The following is a 23,864-nucleotide window of genomic DNA, read 5'->3' as shown; positions in this document are numbered from 1 at the left end:
TTTTTTGTAACTATCTATTTTTAGAGAAATCTAATTGATGTATTGTGTCATATTACTCCAAAACAGTATTAGTACGCTATATCTGTTTTCTTGATATTGTGGATCTTGAGCTGTAAAAAGTATAATCCCTCCCATCAGGTGCATCACTTGTCACAAAGGGATCATCGCTATGGTCTTCATCACTTTCTGGACCATCAACGAAAACAAGTGTCCCGGCTCATTCAGGAGGAGACATCACAGCTCGGATAAAGAAGCTACAGAGGTCTCAGTCTGCAAGCCCCTGCAGAGTCCCTCACTCTGTGAAGGGATACCTGTCGTTTCGGGGGCGTGTTTTTGCTTCACCTGACAGGTCAGCCTCTTTGGCTTGGGGCAGAAATGTGCCATCCACTCGGAGGTGAAACCCTGATGGCATAGTAACATGAAAAAATATCAGTTTTGTGTAAATTATCCTGGATTGCAGCCTCTATACCATTAGTGTAAAACTGTGGAAGAGTGTTGTCTGACTCAGATTGTAAATTGAGGTTACAGGATGTGATCTCGGTCAAGTTATAACCAACTCCTGACATACATATCATATCTGGTCTGATTTAGTATTAGAAAAATGTGGTTAGTAAAATCACACAGTTGTGCTGTTTATCTAACAAACCTTCATTTTGGATTACTACAGTAGTTTGAAGATCAAATGTTAGAAGGCTGAGAATGAATAAAATGTAAACCCAGGAAACCAAACTGTTGAAGTTAAGTAGAAAAGAAAAGTAAAGGTAAAGCTAAAACAAGTGTTTGGAGATTTATTGAAACTTTTACTGACCTGTATGAAAAAAAAGTTTATAGATTTAGGGATTTCAAAGCCTCACTTTCTGATTTTGGATCAACCTTTGACATCAGTGCATGACATTTAATTGTTGTAATATAAAAAGATGTGGTTTTTTTGTAATTACAGGTTAGAAAGGAATCATTTGGGGAAATGTGGTTTATAGATACAGAAACATTATTGATCATATGAAGAAATAGCACCATTTTCTTTGACAAAACAACTTGGCTTTTTTATTAACTGTGATGCAAAACAGAACACATTTTGAAAAACAACCATACAGATTTACAGAAGTGCAGTCAGAGTAGGTGTGCCCCTGATTCAGCTGTATTCTGCAAAGTCATTGCAACAGGAAGTTTGTCGTTTGCCTTCATGTCAGAAAATATAAACAGGTGACTTCTGTGTAGGCTGAAATGTGTTTCCAGGAAATAGATGGGTACTTTTTTTTTAGTGTGGCTTCCTCTTCACGTCATTGTCACAACAACTCTGTATTTGCTCTCTTATCTAAAAAAACAATAGTTGTTTTCTCTTCAATAGATTTAGACGTTTTGAAACACCACAGGTGCAGCACAAGGTGTGTTCCAGTATCTGAAGGATAAACACTTCACATGCAGCACATGTGAAAAGTGATAATGTCGCAGTACAAAATTTGATCTCTGTAACAAGTTAAGGTGTTGTATTTGTAAATATATATATTCTTATGTAACTGTAATCTTTTCTGAAGTAATTCATTGTGTTCAGTGGACAACTCTTTCTATAGAGATGTATGAGTCATAGTTTCTAAAGTGGAGTTTCATAATGATAGACTAATCCTCATACACCCAAAAAATCTCCTTCAATCGGTTTTAATCTTTGGTGGTTTGATCCTTTATGTTTAAATACTAGTAGAAGTCACCCAGATAACGCTTCTGTTTTTGTAACAATAAAAGGAGTAAATAATCAAACCCTAGCTGACATGTATAACACCTGTTGTCCTGGAATTGGCTCTTTGGATCTTTTATAGTATTTATATTCACAGCTGTGCTTTTCATACAAATGTAATTGTTGATTACAGTCAATAAATAAATAATCTCAAAATGGTTTAAACAGCTGGCTTTCAATCTTTGCTGTTTGTGACCTCACCTGTGCATTAACCATGTGATACTGTAGCTTCTATTTGTAGACAAGTTTGTTTGTAGAGGTACGTCTGTCTTTTGAACAACTGATGTAAACTCAGAAAGGAATCTGAAAAATCTTGACGGGGGATGTGAGATTTACTGTAAGTGACTGTTTTCCTCATACAACTCAGCTGATGAGGAAACCACTGTCACTTCAATCATCTGACATGTTTAAAGGTATAAGTAAGTTGAATTATCAGGATTAAATGGGAAAATGCGTTTGAATTGAAGAGGCTGGATAAGAAAAAAAAAGTGGAAAAAAAACACAACACATTTTTTGTAGAATGAATATGGAATAAAAAGGTCCATCCTATAAGCTAGGAGCCTTCTGAAGTGACCAAAGAAGAACTGAACTTTCATGTCCTTTTTTTCTCAAATTCTGCGTTTCAGCAGTTTATTATTTAGAATTGCCATTTCTTTAAAACTATAAATGAGGACAGGCTGAAACTTTCCAGGTGTTTCTAACATTAACAGAGCTGTGCAACCTCACACTTTGGTGAGATTCAGATCAATAACTTAAGAGTTCCAAGAGTTTGTTTGAAGTTATTTTCACACATTTCAGGGTAATTATTTTGTACCATGATAATAATTGAAAAATGTGCAGCAATATGCTCAGAGTGACAGATTGAATCACCTCAAAATGTGTTGTCAGTATTTTAGGTGTGGTTCCACAGGAATTTAAGGTATTTAACTTAAACTCCAAATTTTAACATTTCAAAGAGAATAAAACATAAATCTTGTACAGCAAAGAGCTTATTGAGTGTTGCACAGTCAAAAAAAAATTCAAAATGACAGTTTTGGCCTACTGACCTTAAGCAAAGGGAGAAGTGTCTTGAAAGGAATACAGACAAACACACTGTGCTAATGTTGAAAGCTTTCTCTTTCATCACTGTTTGTTTCTTCTTTTATTTAGTCGCTGGAGTGGAAGAACAGAATTGCCACTCTGAATGATTAAAAATAGTAAAAAAACACCTTAACACTCTTCAACTTTAAGAATAATCATGGTGCACAATATTCACTCAAAATAAAAAGCAAATAAAATTTACAATGTGCTATACTGCAGGTGCAACAGAAGAGGAGGACGCTATAAACATGAGCAATTATTTACATTTACAAAACATTTCAATATCAAACTAATTTTTTCCATTCTTTAACTGTAACAATTAACAGCGTCTTGATTTAAAAACAAAACTCTCTAGTTATCAGAGTCCATGTCACTGTCGCCCCCGATAGATCGAAACTCTTCGCTCTCCTCATCCTCACTGAGCTGAACCTGGGACAGAACAGCAGGGCCTCTTCTCCGTGCTTCATCTTCTTCATCTTCCTCCTCTTCCTCACTCATGCCGTAGTCCCCGTTTCCCATGCTCGAGGGCTGCATCTGACTGCGGCTCTCTGTCTCCTCATAGCTGCCGTAACTGAGACAGACAAAGAAGATGACAAATGACTGATACAGAGTCCCATCTTTTACCCCCTGAAATTATTTTCCAGGGCATTTTCAGACGCTTCAGAGTTATCATGTCCTACAGGAATACATACCCCTGTCCCCCCCTCATTCTTTGGAAGTGCTTTTTTCTACAGTTATCACTTGCATCTACCCAGATTTTCTCTGTTTGTTTCTCAGACATTTACAGTCTAAGGCTATAATTTAATAAAAGTTTATCCTGCAGTGCAAAAAGATCAATATAAAACAAAGAAATTTTGATTCTAATAAAAATGTTCCTTAAAAAATGTATCTCACTGCACACAGCCAACTCAGTAAACCACTATAACTCTCCTCAGCTCCTCTGCCTGTCACAGAACGTAGAGCAGAGCCACAGGGGAGAAAAACCTCATACCCACGGACCAATACCAGCATCACTTTTCAACTTACAGTCACTAGTTTTGTCTCTACACACTAAGTCCTTAGCAGGATCTGAAAAGTTGCTGAATTTAGCAACAAAGTCAATTGGAAGTACTGGGTTGCAGAAATGCTCGAAGCAGAGAAGCACTGTGTCTTAAAGTTGCCCAGAAGAGCAGAAAACAACAAACGTGAACGTGCATAACTAATTACCTGTTTCCATCTGCTCACAAGGCAGAGAGAGGATGAATAATTATCCAGGGTAACTTAACTGTTTCCACATCATTTGAATTTTTTCCCATTTTCAAAATGTTTTCTAATAATTTTCCAGGGTTTTCCAGGACATGTGGAAAATTTAATAAGGATATGTAATAATTTATGGGTAAAGCTAGAGTACTACACATTATGATGGAGACATGGTCAAAATTACTGATTTGTGTTTGGATTATTTCAACTTCTATTTATTTTTCTTAAAATAAGTTAGAATTCAAGGGTATCACTCTTTGAGCCTCGTTGGGTTTTTTTCTTGGCATTCACAAAATTATATAACAATAAAATAAACATACAAGCATCTGTTCCTATTCCCTTGTCTGTATTTGATATTTGCCGACTGTTCGTTCTCTAAATTCTTGAATATGGACTGAAATAACTTATTGCTCAAAAACAAAATATTTCTTAGGAATGAATTTTACCTGCAGTCAATCACAGGGGAAGCAGTGCATTTATCAACAAGAGCAGCTCTGATCACAGCCATTCCTTAAATGCATCTGCACACCACTGTGGTTATGTTAAAAAATTACAGCATAAAAACTTGTAAAAAAAATCCCCGAACATAATCTTCAAGGTGTTAATTTTACAGTTTTACCTGACGTTACTGTCCTCCATGTGAGGTTCATCAGGCCCGTCCCCTTCATATGACATCATGCTCTCGTCCTGCTCCATGCCCATACGAGCTGTCTCTTGGGTTCGCCGTGGAGGTGCAGGACGCACATCCAACTCTCTGTCAGAGTCACTGCCACTCTCTGACAGGTGTATCGCTGCAGGAGATATATGACGAGTCAGAGCACAACACACACACACACACACACACACACACACACACACACACACACACACACACACACACACACACACACACACACACACACACACACACACACAAACACACACACGATTCTAAAGCTTTTAAAATAACACCAGTACAGTTGGAAAACTTACAGGAGAACGGGTTGTCTCCCTCCTCTTCGCTTGCATCATCTTCTCCATCAGACATGAGCAGATCCTGGTACAGCACGCTGGCCTGGGCTGGGCGGCTGTGCTGCCCATCTTCGTCTTCCTCCTCCTCTTCTTCTTCATCATGGCCATGCAGCCGTCTGCGAGGTGGCAGCAGCATCTCCTCGTCATCATCTTCATCCTCTAGATCTCCATCAGCGTCCTCAGCCTAAAAGAACAGGAAGGATCATCCAGTCAATGACAAGAAACTAAGTATATGTATTGTGTGTATATGGAGTTATGGATGAGTCTGAAGCTAAGATTTCAAATGAGTGTTTTTGGTCATTTTCTTTCTGATACAAACTTCATTCTTTTTAGTAAATCTGATTTTCTTACAGGAGCAGGAGTCTTTGGTTTGCCATCATCGTCCTCCTCAAAGCCTTCAATGTCCACATCGGACTCCTCCTCCCCTGGTCTTCTGAGGTGGCGCCCCTGAGGAGCAACAGCATAACGTCTGAGGACACTCTTTAAGGAGAGTTAAGAAGCTAAACAAGCACTCTTTCACACAATGAGGTCTGTAATGTTCTGACAACTTTAGCATAAGCCTGTGATGAAGCTGGTTTGAGGGAGAGATGGCCTGATTTCTGACTCTCTCCATACCTGCCCCCCTCTCTTTTCTGGAGCAACCACTAGAGGTCCCTCAGAGAAAAGGCTGCTGGTCTCTCTGGGCAGACTCCCTGAAGGCCCGCTGTCAAACAGATCAGCAGGCTGGACAACACCACACAGAGCAACATACACACACAGGGAGAGACAGAGCAGGAGTGAAGGGAACAACAAGGGTGGAAAAAAGGAAATAATACAGTGAGGAAGCTAAGCTATAGAGATAAAAAGTGAAAGTCTGGAAAGGAAAGCAAGTGCAGAAATACAAGGGCCAGGAGAACTACACAGTGTAGGGAAGAGGCTGCTACTGGTAGAGAAGTTAACACTAACTGATGTGAATCTGAGAGTATAACCCTTTCTTTAACCAAGTGTATATGCTGAACTGGTCCTGGGCAGCTCTCCTACCTGTGGTGTGTACGGCCCAGGGGTCATTGGATCCAGACACTCCAGGTCTGCAGCATCCAGAGCGGCCTCTTTAGCAGTGGAGATATCCTTTTCCAGCTGGGTTAGGTGCTCATCGTACTGAAGAAGCATACACACGTGATATTCATGAAGCATATGGTTTGTTTTTACAGGGCAAAATATAAAAAGTTAAAAGTCTGTCAGTATCAAACTATTAGAAGAGGGTAACCATTCTTAAAATCAATTTGGTTAATTAAAAGACAACTTTACAAGTTATCAAACACAGCATTCCATGAAAAAAAACATAGTGTATCATGCAGCTTGTCTTGTCAGCTTGTACACTAGCAGTGCCTACTATTTTGGCTGATATTCAGTATGTAGTAGTCAGTATGCGAAAACTTGCAAAATCTGCTGTATACTAAAAATCCCCAGATGTCCTACTGATCCAGGAAAATGTCTCAGTATGCAACGGACCAGTTTACCTGGCATACTGTTTCCCACAATGCACTGCGCTAACACTGTTTGTCTATGTGGTGGCAGGTTTTGGTGAATTACTGCCATCTACTTGAATTAATCAGCATTATAATTACAACACAACACTAACGTTAGACTGTCCATGAGATAGAAGTGAAGTGATGTGAAGAAACACTCTTAAATCTTTTCACTTCCAGTCGTAAAATAGGTGTTTACTTTAACAAGTTCATTAGCCCATATAAACCACTCGTTCACTTTTTAAACCAAACATGGATTATATAGAAGTGGTTATTCCATCAGCTCTAAAAATAAAAACCCAGATTTATTTTCAGTCAAGGATATAACTTTTAGTGTAAGATTAGAAATCAAGAATGATGATTCTGTTTGATATGATTAACAAAATAACCAAATGCCAAGATCTGCCTATAGATTGTTTTGTATATTTATATTAAAGGCAAAAAAACCCAACATCATCTGTAGCTCCACCTTCCGAGACGGGAAACCAGTGTATTTTACTACAAAACAGACCCAACAGATCAGTCATACTACAAACTACAAGCAAAAGGTAGGATGTATGCAGTGCCTAGTACATTCACATGTAGTATGAAGTAGGCGGTTTAAAAAACAGCACTAGCATTTAGTAAATAGCACTGGCACCTAGCACAATGCTGGTTACTGAATGCTGTAGAATGCTGAACACAGACTGTATAAAACATGGACGTAGCCTCCCCAACATCACCCTTCATTCATTCATTCATTTTTACTAACCGGATGTTGAACTATTAGATGTGGCTACGTTTTTAATTTTTTTTTTATAAAAGAAGGCAGTTCTTCTGGCACTAGATGGCAGCACCTGCAGCCAATCAAACTTGAAGCACTTTGTCACACTTAGTAAGCTTTCTACCTTCAGTCTCAAGTTTTGCTTGTGTTGTAAGTTGCTTTGAACAGAAGCGCCAAATACATGAAATTGTAGAATTGCACAGTTTTAGAATATGTATGAGCAGCAAATGGGAATCTTTCCCTGCCTTTATAAAAGAGCATTTTTAAAAAACCTTCCACTGCAGCCAGAAATTGTCCCCTGCTGTGAGCATAATGGGCAAAACCCAGTCCAATGCAGCAAACTAAACACTCATTCACATAGTCTTTCCTCTGCCGTTTCATGAACAAACTAAAAGCCAAAGAATCAACAAACCTCAGCCAGAGTTTGCTTGCACACATTGACTATCTCCAGAGCGGTCTTTGTGTAAGGGCTGTCAGGACCTGTGACGGAGAAAAAAAAGCCTTGAGCCTCAAATATTTTTTTTTTCTGATTCACATTTTACGAGGAGAAGATTGGAGTCATGTTAACACCTTCACCATTGTATTTAATACTGTTCGTATGGATGAGGCCAACATCTGAGAGGAAGACTTCTCTGTTCTGGTATTTGTGTTTGGAAATGTTCTGTAAGTGAAAACAAAAACATGACATAAATGCGCAGGAAGGAAAACGTGTCTTTCTTATGCTGGTATCAAACATTTCTATGAGGGTATTTCTCTTTGAAGTCGACTCCTTGTTTCACTCTTACCTTGCGGATTGTCTCCAGATCCATGGGGTTCACAATCACCTTATAATAATCAGGCACAAACTTTTTGTTGACAGGATGGTGAAATGGCCATGACTAGGAAGAGGAATCAAGAGAGGCAAATCAAGAGCCCGTTGGGTAAGAATGCAAGTCAAAGTTCTCAAATAAATCAGGATTAAAAAACAGGAACTTACATCAGGAACTACCATCATTTTCTGGGTCACGATGTTGTCAAGGATGAAGGAGAAGGCGACTTGATCATCATCATCCAGCAGCGGGTTGATGGCTTTTTCCAGCCTCACGAGTCTGTCTTCCTTCTACATAAACACACACACATTTATAGAAAACAATCAACGTTAGAAATAAAAGGGTGGCAGACAGGTGTGACATTACATAAAACATTTCCACCCACCTCTTTGAGTTTGTTGTCACAGAGATCTAACATGGACTGTGCCACCTGTGTTATTGGGTGTTTTGCCCCTGACAGATCAAAAACAGAGAAAAACCATTGAGCATTTTTTAAAGTTTCAGTTCAAAGTCCATTTCAGTAAGAGGCGACCCCACATCTGTATGTATGAACGCCTCACCGTTGTAGGTGGCGCTGTTTTTGACAATAACTTCCACAGCTTCTCTGAACTCTTCCCTTGATGGATACATTCGCTTCCGCACGTTCTCCCTCAGCGTCTGAAGGTCCATGGGGCGAGTGATGATCTTATAGTAGTCCTTTACCACTTTGGCATTGACTGGTGTATGGAATGGATATGTCTACACAGAAAAGGAAAATGTAGTAAAGATGAGACAGTGGAGCAGTTCAAGAATAAAAGATAAAATCTTCCTGAGGTAGGCAAGAATGTGCCTGATTTATCTTACATTGGGATGGTCCCGCATGTCATTGATGATGCTCTCAAGCACAGAAGACAAAGTCACCATGGGATCAGTGCGCCGCCGGTGGATGGCCTTGTGTGGTTTCTGATGAAACCCAAACAATATAACAGATCAGCTGAAGAGACTCACAGTGAAAAGTGTTACAAGAAGAAAAAAAAGGTGCTCACATTAAGATAGTCGCAATGCACAGCGCTGCCTACGCGTCTCTTCTTCTTTGGTGGGAGCTGCTGCTTGGGGAACTTAAGTACTAAAGACTTCCTGCGCACCTCATCAGCACTGGAGGAGAAGTAGAAAGTTAGGAACCAGGACAGACTGCTGATTGTCAGTTCATAGAAACACAAAGCTACCTCTCGATGAGCTGTTTTCCCAGCACGATCTTGGTGCCCTCCACCTTAATGAGCTCCTCATTGTCATTATGGATAACGGTCTTTTCAAGCTCCTCCTCCTGCTCCTCGGTCATGGCCACAGGGTTCGACGGAGGGGCATTGGTTTGATAGTACAGCGGGCAGAACTTGTTGGTCCTCATGTGTCCAATGGCCCCACATGCGCCACACTTTAGCTAGCGGAAAGAGACAAACATTAAGGAACGCGAAAATAATCTATATGTATTCTTTGATAATAGCTGTTGAGGGAAATGAAGGAAAGCACTTGACTGAGATGCAAAGTTTGAATTTCGCTGGGTAACAAAGCAGAAAAAGTTAAAGAGATAGAGAATATAATACTGAGTCAGCAAGCTTACTTTTACCTTGAGGTCTGGTCTCTCCTTGACCTTCTTGGCCTTCTTCTCTGGAGGTCCCTTGATTTTGTCCTTTTCTTGGTTTCTCTTCAGCCTCCTCAGTTGCTCCTGAATGCGCCGGCGCTCCTTCCTCATTTCTTCTCTATGCTGCTCATCAAACAGAGCAAACTTCCGTCTGTAATTACAAAGATGCACACAAATCAAATGGTAAATATCAGTCACCAAGATGTCGAAATGTAAATGATCCATACGAGTGTTACACCTAAAAATTCTTGCAGCCTACAGTTCAATGACTTTAAGACTCACATGAACTCATCGTCCTTGGTGGTTCTGATCCTGGTGTAGGCGTCGATGACTGAAGCTTTGCGTACCGTTTCACAGCGCACATACTCCTTGCCATCCTCATCCCTGAAGGTGCGGTAGATCTTGAGCCTGCGGCCTGTAGCTGAGGAGTTCAGGCTGGTGACAGAGGACGTGTCATCATCCTTGTGAGAGCTGGTGGACAAAGAGCTGGCTGTAGAGAGAAAAGAAGAAGCAGCATAATACAGATTCTATATAAATAAAGATTGAGGCTGTGATCAAAAGAAGAATTAATTATTTTACAGGCAAAATATCAAACCTATTTTCAGACACTTAACAGTCCTGTTGTCTCAATGAACCACCCTTATCATGTGTGATTTCAAACATTAAACCCTTCAAAGACCAGAGGAGGGTATGGACCAGCTCTAACATAGCATTTCTCAAATCCGTCAGTTTTGGTGTCTCTTTAAAAACAAAAGATCTCTATGTGCTGCTCTCTTCCATGGGATGTGCGAACATGCTTATGCACAGATATGTCCTTTTAAAAACACAGACTCACACAGGCCTTTTCGCCGCTCCTTGCGTCCCTTATTGTCCCTATCACTCTCTTCGCCCATCAGCATTCTCTGAAGCTCTTTCCTCTCCTGCTCCTCCCTCTCGCGAGAAAGCTGAGAGCTCGTCTTCTTGTTCTGCAGCATGTTCTCGATGTTCTTCCCCATTTCCTCAAAGTCGCTGTCCTCAGCTGAGCTGCTGTCTGTGTCCGTGGAGAGTACCTCTGTCGACTCCAACACTCTGTGGAAGGGATACGACAGAGGAAATGGCTCAATGTCTGCTCATTTGAGATCCTTTATAACCAGAATAAACACTGAATAAGAGTCTCACTTGTTCTGCAGGTCAAAGATCCTCTGGCACTCCTCCTTGTAGCGCTCTTGATGTTCAGCAACCGAGAAACGCGAGCCTCGTGCAAACTTGCTCATTGGTCCCTCACCTGAGCGTGCCTGCTCTGTGGACATGGTTCTCACCACGTCAATCACCTCCCATCGAGAGAGCTTTTTGATCTGAAAAATTTAAAACCAGCAACAAATTTAGAAAGCCAGGAACATAAGCTACAAAATTAACATTAAAACTAATCAAGCTACAAGGAGACATTATTTTAGCCAGAGAATCATCCAGTTTAATCTGCACACATTTCACTGTGGCCTTACCTCTTCCTCTGGTACACCAAACTTGCGCAGCAGCTGCTTGGCATTCTTCAGTGAGAGTCTCCTCAAATCAGCATCAGTCCCAGTCACTGTCTTCTTGGCAGGCTGTGGCTCCTTATCATCCTGAAAAAAAAAAGAATCAACATTTTTACCATCTTCATTTGAATGAGCAAAAACAACAGTTGGCATGCTTTCACTCAAGAGTATCAGACCTTCTGTTGAGTGGGCTTGTTGGGCACTTTGACGTAAGAGAAACCCTCTCCACAGCCGGTAGGATCTGCAACACCAGTCACCTCTAACAGGCATTTCCCCTTCATGGCAGAAATAAACGCTCTTGTTGTGTTCCAGGGAGCTGTTCGCACCTAAGAGACGTAAGACAAGAACCAGCTAATTTGTTATCTTAATTCAGCTGAAGTCGACTTTATTGCAGGGAAGTGCTTGGATTAATACCTCATCATCAATCTTCATTTGAAAGTCCTCTTCGTTCTCCTCGTCTGGAGCAAAGAAGGATTTCTCACCATAACCAGCATCCTACACAGGGTGGAAATGAACTTTCAGTGCAATAAACTTGACTGAAATGAGCATATGGGGCTAGTAAGAAGCAGGCTGTGTTACCTTAAGTCTCTGCTCTGCCACCAGCATGCTGTAGTAAGAACAGCACTGCTCTGGAGACACCATGGCTCTGATCTCCTCTTCTGTGGGCAATCTGAAGTCAGGCTTCAGCACCCACCAGTTAGAGTCCATTCCTGACATGAAGACAAGACACTGTGAGGCTTGTTTCCTTACCTGCTGCCTTAGACTTTGTCATAAGTGCAACATTTTATATATATATATATATATATATATATATATATATATATATATATATTAAAAAAATTCAACCCGTCTTTGTCACAGTTCTTTACAGAAGTGGATTAGGGCCACTGAATATTTCATAAAGCTTTAATCCTGAGAGCTGAGCTTTTGTAAACTATGCATTTTTAATTTTCCCAATTAGTGGGATAAGTAGGATCTAATGAGTGTAGCAGGACAGGAAGTAGTTTTTTTTAAAGACCTATGGTGACATTTGGTTTACATTACCATGTAACACAGAAGAGCAAAAATAGTCTATCTCCAAATGAGGACGCAGGGTCTCAGGAGGTTCAAGAATTGTAATTCTGACATTAATCTAACTTTAATCTTAGAATTTGGAGATTAAATCATGATTTCTTGGGAGTTGTGATTTTACAGAATTCTCGATTTTTCTTTCAGAACTCTGAGAATTAAAAATTGAATTGTAATACAGAAGTCAAGATTTGTACCATTTTCTCTGACTTCTAAGGAAAAAAGGCAAAACTGAATTGTTTTTCTTACGAGCCTAACCTCCCCACAATTTTTAGTAGCTCTAATCCTTTTCTGTAGTCTCACTTTGTGTACATTTCTGTTTATTTCTTATGATGTATAAAACATTATTACTGTGCTCTTCTTACTCTAGCTCTTACCTCCACAGTACAATCCACAGAAGTTGTCCATAACTCTGACCCTATTCAGATTCCCTTCAGTCAATTCAAGGCACACACACTGGTAAGCTCACACTGCACTTTATAACCTCGAAACTGCTCTGATGTAACACAGCGGGATTAAGTGAGTCCAACAAATGATTGTGATCACTAAGTGATGGACATAGAGGCTTGTATACAATGAATATGCATGGTCTACCTGTCCGTTTAAAGTCAGCACAGAGTTTGAGACGTTTCCTGATGCTGCTTTCTGAATGTGAGGGGAAAGCTTTCTTTATATCCTCCATGCGGATTCTACGGGGTCGATCTTTGCTCTTCCAGAACAGGCGGTAAATGAACACCTAAGAGAGACAGGTGTTTAAGCCTGGGCAGCGAAAGAAACAACGGCTCTACTTCTGTAAGATGCTCAGAAACTGAACGCACCTGTAGGAAGTCTCTGATGTGAGTGTTGGCTCGTTTGGAGTTTGGTCCAGGGACCTCAAACAAAGGGCACTCCTGACCCACCACGATAATATCCACAATCTCTCTGATGTAGTAGCCATGTCGTGTTCTTATTACCAGAAAGTCAGTCTCTGGCATCTTGTGCAAGTAGATGGGCGCGCGGAAAAGGTTGTTTTCAAATGCCTACAAGAAGAAAACAAAGAATCTCACATTTTTTCCAGCGTAACAGACCAGCAAAGATCATGCATCAGCTGATATAAATCTCTTAGATGTTTGACTGTGCTATAACTGACCTGAAGAAGCTGTCCTGGGTGCAGAGAGCCAAGGAAAGGAGATGTGTGGCAGTACACAGTCTCTCCATATTTACAGTCGGGGGCTCCTGGATCCTTTCCAGGTTTCTGGAGAACACAGAAGAATTTTCATAATGTATTTTTACGATTATACTGATCAATTCAGTGTCATAATCAAATGTAATACAGTGTATATGATTTTAGAGGTGTAAAAAGAGTCATTTGAGGGGCCCAACTTACCCTTTTGTAGTAGTTTTTGATCTTTGTGGCCATGCCTACTTGCATGATAAGCGGTGGATATTCCTCACTGTACTCAGCCAAAATCAGATCTCCATCTTTTCCTGTAAGGTCCTGTGGAGTTCGCATGAAGAACATATCTCCTCCTCCTGATGCCTGGCGCTCCTGCTCTCTCATCTATACAGAAATACATTAAAATACTCAGTCACCCCTTAACTTGTCTGAATACTGCAGGGTAATTTGAGGGATTGACAGTTCTTGTTGTGAGCCAGACAGCACCTTGGCTTTCTTCTTAATGTGTTTCAGCAGAGGCTGGACAGCATGGGGACCTGGCTGAGCCAAAGCTCCAAAAGAGTACTTCTTCAGAGCAGGGCGATGGAACTGACGCAGCTTCATGGGCCCCATGTGAGTGGGGAAGAAGGGCTGCCTCAGCTCCAGAGCTGGGATCGAGTGCTGTGAAATACAAAATGGGCATAATCAAGTTATATCACATGCAACAGCTGAGCTGCTTTATGACATTTCACCAGTTAGAGCTCAGAGCCTGCTGGCTTTATCTCACCTGAATGATATTTCCACCAAAGGTGCCCCTCAGACCCTGCTGTTTGGGATAGTAGAACTCATCGTTGGAGAGATTCCAGGGGTCTTTCACCTCAGGCTGGGACATATTCTGAGTCAAGACAAAAACACCTCACTGAATATCATGTGATTCAAACATTTTTAATGTGTGACCCAGGATATTTCCCTGCTCATACACATCAGTAACTATGGTTTGAAATATAAATCATCATCCTTTTCGGGGACTGATTGCATCATTGTCAGTTTCACCTGACCTCCATTTTCCACATCATTTGACCTGTACCTCAGTCTGTCTCGTTAAGGCAGCGTACCTGTTGTGGCTCATCTTTTATCACACCAGTCTTTCCCAGCAGGATGCGGCTCTTTTTGATCGCAGTTTCTTTCTTATTCTCCTTTGACGGAGAATGGGAAGTCATCTCCTCCTTTTCATTAGGGATTTCTACACAAGACAGAAATTGAAATAAGTACAAATAAACAGCTCTGCAGAGTAAAACTTAAATTCTTCAGGTTTTCTTTAGTACAATATGCTCATGTAATGCTGCTTATCATTTACCCAAGGTGTACACACTATCCACTGAAATGCACAAACACAGTCTAGCACTGGAAACCAGTTAAGATCTTACAAATTGGTTGTGCATTGTTGGCATTATAATAAAGTTACACTTATTTGAAATTGTTAAAGAATACATTTGCAAATATGATGTTTTGGATGTATTAATTAAAAAATTGATCAGATTAGTGTTATCAATTAATAAGACAAACAAAAAGGGAATTTTGATTATACCTAGGATGATATTTTCATCATTGGGATCCAGCGTAAGAACAGGTGGAACAAGCATGCGGTCCATTTCCTGGTCATCCCAGATGATGTTATCCTCCCAGCGTCCATAAACCAACTCCTCGCTGTCGATGGGAAAAATGGAGAACCAGGGAGAGTCTTCTTCTAGAGAGGCTGAGAAAGGAATAAGAAGTTAGGCAAGATCAAAAGCTCAAGTTTTTTTTCATTTGTATCTTGATCAAAGAAATAAAATCACCTTGGTTATCGTGGCTGTTCTTGTCCCGTTTAGAGCCAGAGATTGAAGAAGCTTTAGGCAAAGGTGGAGGTGTGGGTGGCACCAGCTGTGAATTACTTCTTGTCAGACCTGGGAACAAAGTATTGTATTTTTTTTACTCAAAATGAAATGTAAAAACTGCTTATTTATTCCAGTGGTACACTAAGAAATTCAGATTTATCATGTGACAAGATTTTTTCGCCCTGTGGTCTCACCTTGCTGTGCATTGTAAGCATTGGCGTTCCGTGTCATGCTCGAGGGAAGCCATCCTGCAAGGCTAGCTCGTTGAGTCTTGGTGCCCTTGTGTTTCACTTCCTCCCCGTTCCAGATGATATCGTCCTCCCATTGCAGTTGAGTGACCATCAGGAAGAGCTCATCTTCAAGTCTTTGTTTTTCCCTTTCCTTATCTTCATCATTACCATCCAGAGCGTCATCTTCCTCCTGCCTCAGTAACTGGTGGTACATTAGACACAACATTAGCAATAAACTCCACAGAAATGTTTACTCTATGGCCACAGTTGTCCAAATTACCTCATGTGCGGTCTCTGTTATTTCTTTGGGTGTGTCTTCCCTCTGAGATTCTCTGGGCTCTTCTCTTAGCTTGAATCCATAGTTAAAATTGCTCCCATCATCAGAGACACCAAGCATGTCATACCAGAGCTGGGCTGGCCCGTATCTCCATTCTGCAACTTTAGGTCGTGACTCAGCTTCTTTGTCTCCATCACCACAAGTTTGGGAGAACTTTGATTCCACCGGAGCCATCATGGTAATCTGGGCAGCACATAAGAAATGGAAAGTACTTGATACAGTGATATATAACCAAATTTATACGACTTAAAATGAAAACCTTAACATTTCTTAAAAACAGGAAAATTTACCTCATCATCAGAGAGACACTGCTCTGGGGGTGGAGCAGCTGCATATTCATAAATCCATCCCGACTTCTTCTCCTGGCTCTGCTCTGTGGACTCTCCTTCTGGAGGAGGGGTTCCAGGCTGAGGGTCTCGGTGTTTCCTCTTCTTCTTTCTACGAGCACTCCTCCAAACTGAAGGCATGTTCTTTCCAGGACCAAACAGTCGTAAGAACCTAAGCACCTGGTTTACCATTTGAAACAGAGGGTGTCAGTAAACTCCTTGATTCTTAAACAGTAATGACATGAAATTTAATTAAGAAGAAACATAAGTAGAGATACTTTACCTTCCCAGGCCTAAATTCTGGGAATAATTCTGTGACACCTGGGAGAGCTTTAGCTGCATCTTTTTGCATGATGCCTGCTAGAGGGAGAGTGAGTCTATCTGGGGGGCCTCCAGATCCTAAACCCTGACAGGGACGGTCAGTTTCTGACTCTGAGTCTGACGAGCTGCTGAAGTCAACCTTATCAGCTGTAGAGGATGGTGCAATGATGGAAGGCAGGATGATGCCCTCACCCTCTTCTCCAACTGTGATGAGAGAAAATGACAGGGTCTTAGTGATCCGAGAAACTAACCTGACACTGGTTCATTCTGGATATAGCACATGATTATCTGTAGCTTCGGTTTGCTGTTTTCCACTTGGTCTATGTATCTGTACACATGTTCTTACCACTTGTGCTCTGGGTGGATGGTTCCTCTTTCTTGACACCGGTAGGAAGACTTGGTGGAGGTGGGGGAGGCATGAGCTTAGAGTCAATGTCCTCACAGTCAGCATCATAGTCATCCTCATCATCTATTTTAAAAAAAATATGACAATTTTCAGTCAGTACAAGTTTAAATATATTCCCCAATAATTATAAGCCCCTGTAAGGTTGTATAACAACTTTTTTTCAATGGATACTTAAAATATAGTTTTCTTGATCAAGGTGACATGAGGTTTGTTGATCTCATTGAGGATCTGGCATCTTCAGTGAATGCAACAGCACATAAAGAAATAAAGCTGTGGAGCTGTAAGGCGAGTACCTGTTTTCCTGCTGGGTTGCAGGGTCCCCATGGCCTGGCGGTACTTTTTGGTCTCATCTTCAGCAACCTCACTGATGTCAGAATAATCAACTGCATCTTCAGTGCTTTTCACCCAACCTGGATTATGAGATATATTAAAATTTTTAGCCCATCCTGTTCCTTGTTCAAGTCATGCCAAGTTCATTTTCATGTATTATCTGACCCTCTGCATCCACACTTCCACCTCCACTCCCAGACTCTCTGTTTTCTTCTTGATCCTCCTCATCATTAGCAGTTATCTCTGTAATGAGTGAGCCCAGACCCAGAGAACCCAAACCAGCCAGGTGCTTTTTGGACTCCTAAAATGGCAAGAAACAGCAGAAACATAAAATGAATTTGAATAATCTGTGACAAAATACAAGACTACTAACAGTTCATCATAGTGCATACTGTAACTGTTCCAACACCGTTTCCACAGTACAAATCGATGAAATGTGTATGACAGTTATAGACAAATACATTAAAAACACTCACATTATCCAAAACACTGTCATCTTCGAGCTGTCCGTCTTCATTTATGTTCCCAAAGAGGAAGCCAGTTATGGAGAAAGGACGATCTTGGTCCTCGTCACTGTCTGAGTCTGACATCCTAGAAAGAAAAAACAATATATTTGGCTCATTATGTGATGATAGCAGACATGCACAAAGGAGTTCAGCTGAGATCTACAGGACTTCACCTTGCCTAAACCATGCACCTAATGACAATATAACAAACTTGTTGACTCGCGTGTTGGTCAGACAACGTTTGCTATGCTGCAAGTAAGTGCAGCATTAGCCAGCTGCATTAGCTAACTTGAGCTAATTTGCTGTTTCAAAACAAATGGAACTGGAGGGCAAACCTTCCTCTACATACCTTAGATACTCAACTGCAGATTAAGTCAGATTGATTTAAAGCCAGCTTCTTGTTTCCACTGGATGGTAAAGACAGCTGGTTTTCTCGCAATTCAGCCTTAAAGTGACGAAGCTAGCTCATGTTTGCTAAACAAAACAACTTGTAATACGTACGTTACAATTACGCTAGGTGTATTTAGATGGTCTCTGTAATGGCAAAGATTGTTCAAGAGAAAAACATCACAAAAAATGAATTTAATCCGGTCATTTCAGGCTTGTGTTGAGCTCAAACTTCACATTTTTGTTTTTGTTTGTCGCCAGCTTTACTGCCGCCACCTCTAGCTAAAGCGTCCAAAGAGTCCTGTGACCCGGATGGACAAAATGAGGCCTTCAAGTGCTGTATCAAAAACTCGGAAACTGTTGCGTTTGACATCGCAAAGGGAAAAGAAGACCATTACTATTTTACTGTATATTTTCCAGTTATTTGATTTGGAAAATATGTTTAAAAGTTTTAGCCCAATAAAATTTAACAGCAAAATCACTGTTATTTGTCATAAGATGGTCCAAGTCCCATTAAGTGTTAAAAGAGATCATATAGAATTAGATTTCATTTATGGTTATGTTGATATCCTTAACACAATCAGAGAGTCTTGAAATAAATTTCCATTTGGGTTAAAATTCTTTCCTAGATATCAAATAGTCATGCAGAAAAAATCTTTTTTTTTTTATTATTTACCAAATTTTGGAATTTACAAGGTACAGAATTATGTATTTGTTTTTGCAAAAGTTATTCCAGCTTTTTCACTCAACTCAACCTTTTGTGAGCAGGCTTCAGCATGCATTCCCAAAATGGACTTAAACTGAAGCTGTTCAATTCTTGAAGCAAACTTCTTAAAATCCTGAGACAGAATGCATCTTACATGTAAAGTCCATGAAATTTCCACAGTTCCTTTGTGAAAATGTTCAACCATCTTCCTATTAAGATTTATATTATTGCATCATATCATGAGAAGCTCCATCTTCTTAACAATATTAAATAAAAACACCAAACAATAACAGTTTAGCCAGTTTTAATTGTTTTAAAACAGTTGGTTTGGAAAAAAGTACAAAAGTGATCCTGGACGCCACGGTATGAAACCAGCCCAATAAAGCAAGGTGAAAGGTGTGTTCCTTTAAAAAGCATCTTCGATAGACATGTTAATTTCAACTGGCCTTACCATACACATACTGTACTCACTAAAACAGATACAAGCAATAGTTTAAATACAATGGCTGACCCCAGTATTACATTTACAAGTGATTCTTAGAAAACTAATTAAAAGGGAGGGAAAGAAAGAAGTCCGACCACAATGCCAACCGGTGTCTGGCAGTAAATCATGCAGTATTACAATCGTTCCACTAAAGAGAAACAGCAAAGCACTACGACTGTCCCACAGTGAGAGAGAGGGCAGCCGAGAGGTGTCGCTCTATCGGACAGCCTGTCAGAGTGTTCATTGGTTGATCCATGTGACTGAGAGAGTTCTCAGCTGAGCAGGAGCTTAGTGGTCACCCTTCCACATTTGCATACATCATAAAGTTGCACAGGGTCTCCATGAAGGAGAACTTGTCCCCCACAATCAATTTAGAAAAATAGAACTAATTCCTATTAAAGAAAACCCCAAAATGTGGGATTTTCTATCAGTATGTTGTGAGGAAATAAAAAAGCTAAGAAATACAGTTGAATAAATAAATTGCATGACATCCATAAAAATTCAGTGGATACACTGAGTCGACACAATGATATCCACATATGCACACCATGCTTTTTTGTTTTGGCCCGGCAGTGTTAAAAACAAGGGCTCCATCCTCCATCCACAGTCACATCCTGTGATCCGCTGGAAAAGTCGCCATAAAATATCTAAAATCTACATTTAGAGAAAATGTTTCTTTGATTCAACATTTGTTTACCATGTAGAACATGGTCTCTGACTTCACCAAATTAAGTTTTAGTCAATGTTGATGGCAATGAGGGAACACGGGTGGGAAACTTTCACAGTGTTACAACAATGAAGCCGCTCTGTGTTGTTACCCACTGGCTGGCCTTTTGTTAGGGCAGCAGCAGAGAACTTCCTGTCCGGTCAAACTTTTTTCCTTTGGAGAGGGCTGCCACTTGTTTCATCAGCTCTCTGTTCTTAGACTGCGGACACATAAAAGATAAAACAAATTTACTTTTCAGGCTGCAATTATTAAATCTGTTTGAATCAAATACATTGAGACATCCATTAAAAAAATCACAATGGTGTTAATGGAGTCAAACAGGAAATGACTCAACTGACCATTCACATCTATAATGACAGACTGCAAACTTGTGCAATGTGTGACTTGCCCATGTGCAACTCTGGCACATATGTGTGACATCTATAGGCCCAGATACTGGTTAGCACTTCAAGCTTAAACATTTAAGCACTTCTTGGTATCTATATGCAGTTCCCTACCTGCTGCTGCTCCATTGACTCTTTGTGTGACTTCTCCATTTGGTTCATCTTCACCCTCATATTAGACTCTTGGTACTGAAAGTCTGCTTTGAGCTCCGTGAGCTTCAGGGGGACAATGATAATACATTAAAAAATACAACTTAGCAAAAGGGACGTAGCTTTGGTAAGGCTGGGAACATACCTTTCGGTCCTTCTCTAAAATCGTCTGATCCCTTTGCTGCAGAAGTCTCTTCAGAGACATCACCTCCTCTTTCAGCTGACTGATGAGAATGAAGTTGTCTGTTCCTCCAGAGTCCATTGACTGGGTGATGGAACTACTGATGGAAGAAAAAAACACAGGGCGTGAAGCTGGCACTAATTTGGGTAGAGAAGAGCACAGAATATAGAATACAAATCAAACATTCAGGACTTTAAACACCTTTCATACCTGTCTCCGTTGGATGGCTTCATCTCCAGTTTTGGTTTCTTCTTTGGAGTCTCCTTCTGGATTGAAGACGATTTATGGCTGGACAGAAATTCACAACAGGGTTGAGCAACACTTTCCCTCAAAACTTAAACAATAAACTGATAAACATGAAGAGGGTGAAATCAAAAAGAAAGTTTTACCTCTGCTTCCACAGTCCCTGGTCCTGTTCAGGACTCAAGCTCCCACTCAGTCTGAGAAATAAAAGTTTCTGGTTAGTCCAGATTTCCAGTATAGTCTCTGTTGCTGTCTGGCAATATAAATGCATAAATTGGATGAAGCCATTCCCTGTTCTGCCAGGCTGTCAGAGGGATTAAGCACAAACAAGTGACACAAAAGACATACTTGTGGTGAGAACTGCTGTGTCTGTGTTGGTGGTGGTGGTGATGATGGTGAGGTCTGGAGTGGTGGTCTTTCTCGTTCAGGGATGAGGAATTGGAGGAGCCGAAGCCCTTCCTCTGCTCCTTGGTCTTCTGCAGGACCCGGCGATAGGACAGAGTACACAGCCAGCACAGCAGTTTCCCATCCACCTATGACACAGATAGCAGATGTGTTTTTTAATGTGGCACATTAGCTGTTGAATTAGACTCTGATGTGTGTGACGTTTTTACCTTTCTCCTCCCCTCCTCTTTGCGATCAAAAGCACACTGCTGTTTGCATTGCTCACAGGTCTGTGGGGGTCCATATTTTTTCTCTGAGTTGGTACAACGCTGGCATTTTGTCCCAATGAAAGCTGCGATGATGTTACAGTACTGACAGGGTTTGGGCTAAACAGACAGACAGAAGACAAATTTAAGATCATGTTAACTTGCCACATTGACCAATTCTGTGCAACTTAATAATACTGCAGGGGAAATCTTGAAAAATGTGTTTCTCACTGTTCCAAACTGTTTGACGTTCTGGGCACATTTCTTGCAGATTGTATTGGTTTTACTGAAATGACAAACAGATTTTTGTCAAAAATAAATTTAATGAATTCCACATTTTTTTCGGTACATATATCTGAGATTTGTGAGGCAACAGGCATGAGTATCCTACCTTTCTTGCTGAAACTCAGACCTGCAGTATGTGCACTTCACTATTGGATGTGCAATGCGACACTCCTGTAGAAACAATGAAAAATACTAGTCAGTGCCTTTATGAACATATGCGGGTGAAATGCTGGTAAAAATATGTAAAATGGACAAATCAGTGACACAACTTCATCACAATGTTGTTTACATCAGCACAACCTTACATTGGTAGCTATTATTGAGAAACACTCTTTGTCTACAACACCTGTGGAAATACCAACACCCGATTGGGTGTATACAAGAAGGCAGGGAACATATTGCGACTTCCTTCAATGAGTTCACATATAACTATGCTAGGGCTTGGCAGGGGAGGGAAAAGGTTGTTTAAGACTATCTGATATTTAACAATCCCTGATTTACTCTGTAAATTATGTGGAACACTGGTATGAATCAGTGTTGACTGACAGTGATTTGAATACAAATGTAAACAGAGGACCTGATAGAGGTAAAAAAAAAAAAAAAAAGATCCTTCTCTGTAAAATCCCACAGTACACTGCGATAGCCAATTTGGAAGTCCGTATGAGCAACAAGTTGAGGAGCAATTGCGCACACGGCTCTTCTTAACAGTCGACAAATTTCACGATTATGAAATGAACAGCTATAAACGTGATGTGGATGTGTAGTTACGATCCAAACACGGTTACAGTTACAGTATTACTGCGTGTCCAGGTTGGGGAGATAAGAGCTGTTACATAATCTGAGCCTGTTTAACTCGCTGCTCATCGTTACAGCATCACCCTCGGTTCGGAAACAACACTAGCACGCTTCCACACTGTGTAAGCTCGGGGATGTTTGTGCCTTGTTAGCGGCCATCCTGTACCACAATCACTCACATACCTTACACAGCTGCTGGCCCTGCGACAGCTCCTCGAAGGGATACCGCTGGTTACACTTTGTACAGGCGTACAGAGCCGACGTTGCCATTCTCTCCAAACTACTGTCACCGACCTAGCAGAGGTTAGCGGAGTCCTGCTGTAAACTGAAAGGATTAACGGCGCTATATTTTCTATCCAGCCGCTTGCTAATTCTGAACTAAATACACACACACTGTGTTGGCATCCAGCGTTAGCTAACGCTTGCTAGCGCGGCTAGGTAGGGCAACACAGAAATAGCTTAGCAAGAGGGAGCAGACGAAGAACAATAAACTCCAAATATCTGTTGTCTTTAACTGCTCATATGTTATCAAAGCACGCGAAGCTGAGGTCGAGCGTTAGTTACACCACCACATGAGTAACCCGTTTGCATGTGTTTATCTATTTACATTAAGTTTCCAGTGTTCTGTCCAAGAAAAGGTATTTTCCTGTTTTCCTTCTCTCTTTTTGTATCGACGCCGTCGTCGTCATATAACCGGAAGTGGCGGACGGCTCCAGAAGAAGAAAGGAAACCTATCGCGATACAACATCCGTCCGCGGGATCCGCATTTTGAAATCTGCAGGGCCAATCACACGTCTTGGTTCATTCAACGCGACCCAACTCCATTTAATCATGGCACGTAAACGTTCAATTTTCATCTAGTTTGTTCATGAACAATCGATAGATTAGCTGCACAAACGATGTTTTCAAAAAATTAACTGCCACTAACTTTACTGCTGTAAGTCTGAGTCCTCACAATCAGGTTTAAAGTGAAATATGGTTCAGTGTAAAGGCAATCACCAATATTCCTTTAAAAATGTACCTTTTTCACATATTTTGGTCACTAACTGGACTTATGCTGACA

At 40.7% G+C, this 23,864-nt stretch overlaps 2 protein-coding genes across 8 annotated transcripts; both read right to left on the bottom strand.

Annotated features, from left to right (window-relative positions):
- Positions 1-1,193: 1,193 nt before the first annotated feature.
- Positions 1,194-18,506, bottom strand: taf1 (TAF1 RNA polymerase II, TATA box binding protein (TBP)-associated factor). 7 transcript variants are annotated; one of them, XM_074671883.1, is made up of 41 exons: positions 18,160-18,506; positions 17,781-17,895; positions 17,470-17,605; positions 17,268-17,384; positions 16,915-17,037; positions 16,531-16,772; positions 16,212-16,427; positions 15,865-16,104; positions 15,549-15,786; positions 15,316-15,423; positions 15,066-15,233; positions 14,593-14,720; positions 14,265-14,372; positions 13,985-14,158; positions 13,709-13,882; positions 13,472-13,576; positions 13,161-13,361; positions 12,937-13,078; positions 11,854-11,984; positions 11,689-11,769; positions 11,451-11,600; positions 11,242-11,361; positions 10,919-11,094; positions 10,596-10,828; positions 10,043-10,250; positions 9,740-9,911; positions 9,348-9,559; positions 9,168-9,276; positions 8,986-9,084; positions 8,703-8,880; positions 8,528-8,595; positions 8,310-8,432; positions 8,119-8,211; positions 7,904-7,994; positions 7,746-7,813; positions 6,083-6,199; positions 5,678-5,785; positions 5,414-5,509; positions 5,024-5,246; positions 4,671-4,842; positions 1,194-3,383 (listed from the first exon to the last, which is right to left on the bottom strand). In XM_074671883.1, the coding sequence occupies exons 2-41, from the start codon at positions 17,892-17,894 to the stop codon at positions 3,164-3,166; spliced, it is 5,982 nt and encodes a 1,993-aa protein (XP_074527984.1). In that variant the 5' UTR covers position 17,895; positions 18,160-18,506; the 3' UTR covers positions 1,194-3,163. The 7 variants fall into 7 exon arrangements, with proteins under 7 accessions (XP_074527984.1, XP_074527986.1, XP_074527987.1 ...); XM_074671885.1 differs by having other exon boundaries at positions 7,910-7,994; XM_074671886.1 differs by having other exon boundaries at positions 9,746-9,911.
- Positions 18,507-19,967: 1,461 nt separating this feature from the next.
- On the bottom strand, positions 19,968-23,532 carry fam76b (family with sequence similarity 76 member B). The gene is made up of 10 exons (XM_074673143.1): positions 22,985-23,532; positions 22,113-22,177; positions 21,953-22,007; positions 21,686-21,841; positions 21,420-21,604; positions 21,218-21,268; positions 21,039-21,116; positions 20,793-20,928; positions 20,612-20,713; positions 19,968-20,313 (listed from the first exon to the last, which is right to left on the bottom strand). Exons 1-10 carry the CDS (start codon positions 23,069-23,071, stop codon positions 20,224-20,226), a joined length of 1,005 nt encoding a protein of 334 aa, XP_074529244.1. The 5' UTR covers positions 23,072-23,532; the 3' UTR covers positions 19,968-20,223.
- Positions 23,533-23,864: the final 332 nt, after the last annotated feature.

This window comes from Halichoeres trimaculatus, unplaced genomic scaffold, assembly GCF_033239565.1.
Source record: "Halichoeres trimaculatus isolate MK-OKI-2021-1 unplaced genomic scaffold, fHalTri1.1 fHalTri1_scaffold_6, whole genome shotgun sequence".
NCBI lineage: Eukaryota > Metazoa > Chordata > Actinopteri > Labriformes > Labridae > Halichoeres > Halichoeres trimaculatus.
This window is presented reverse-complemented; position numbering and strand designations above follow the sequence as displayed.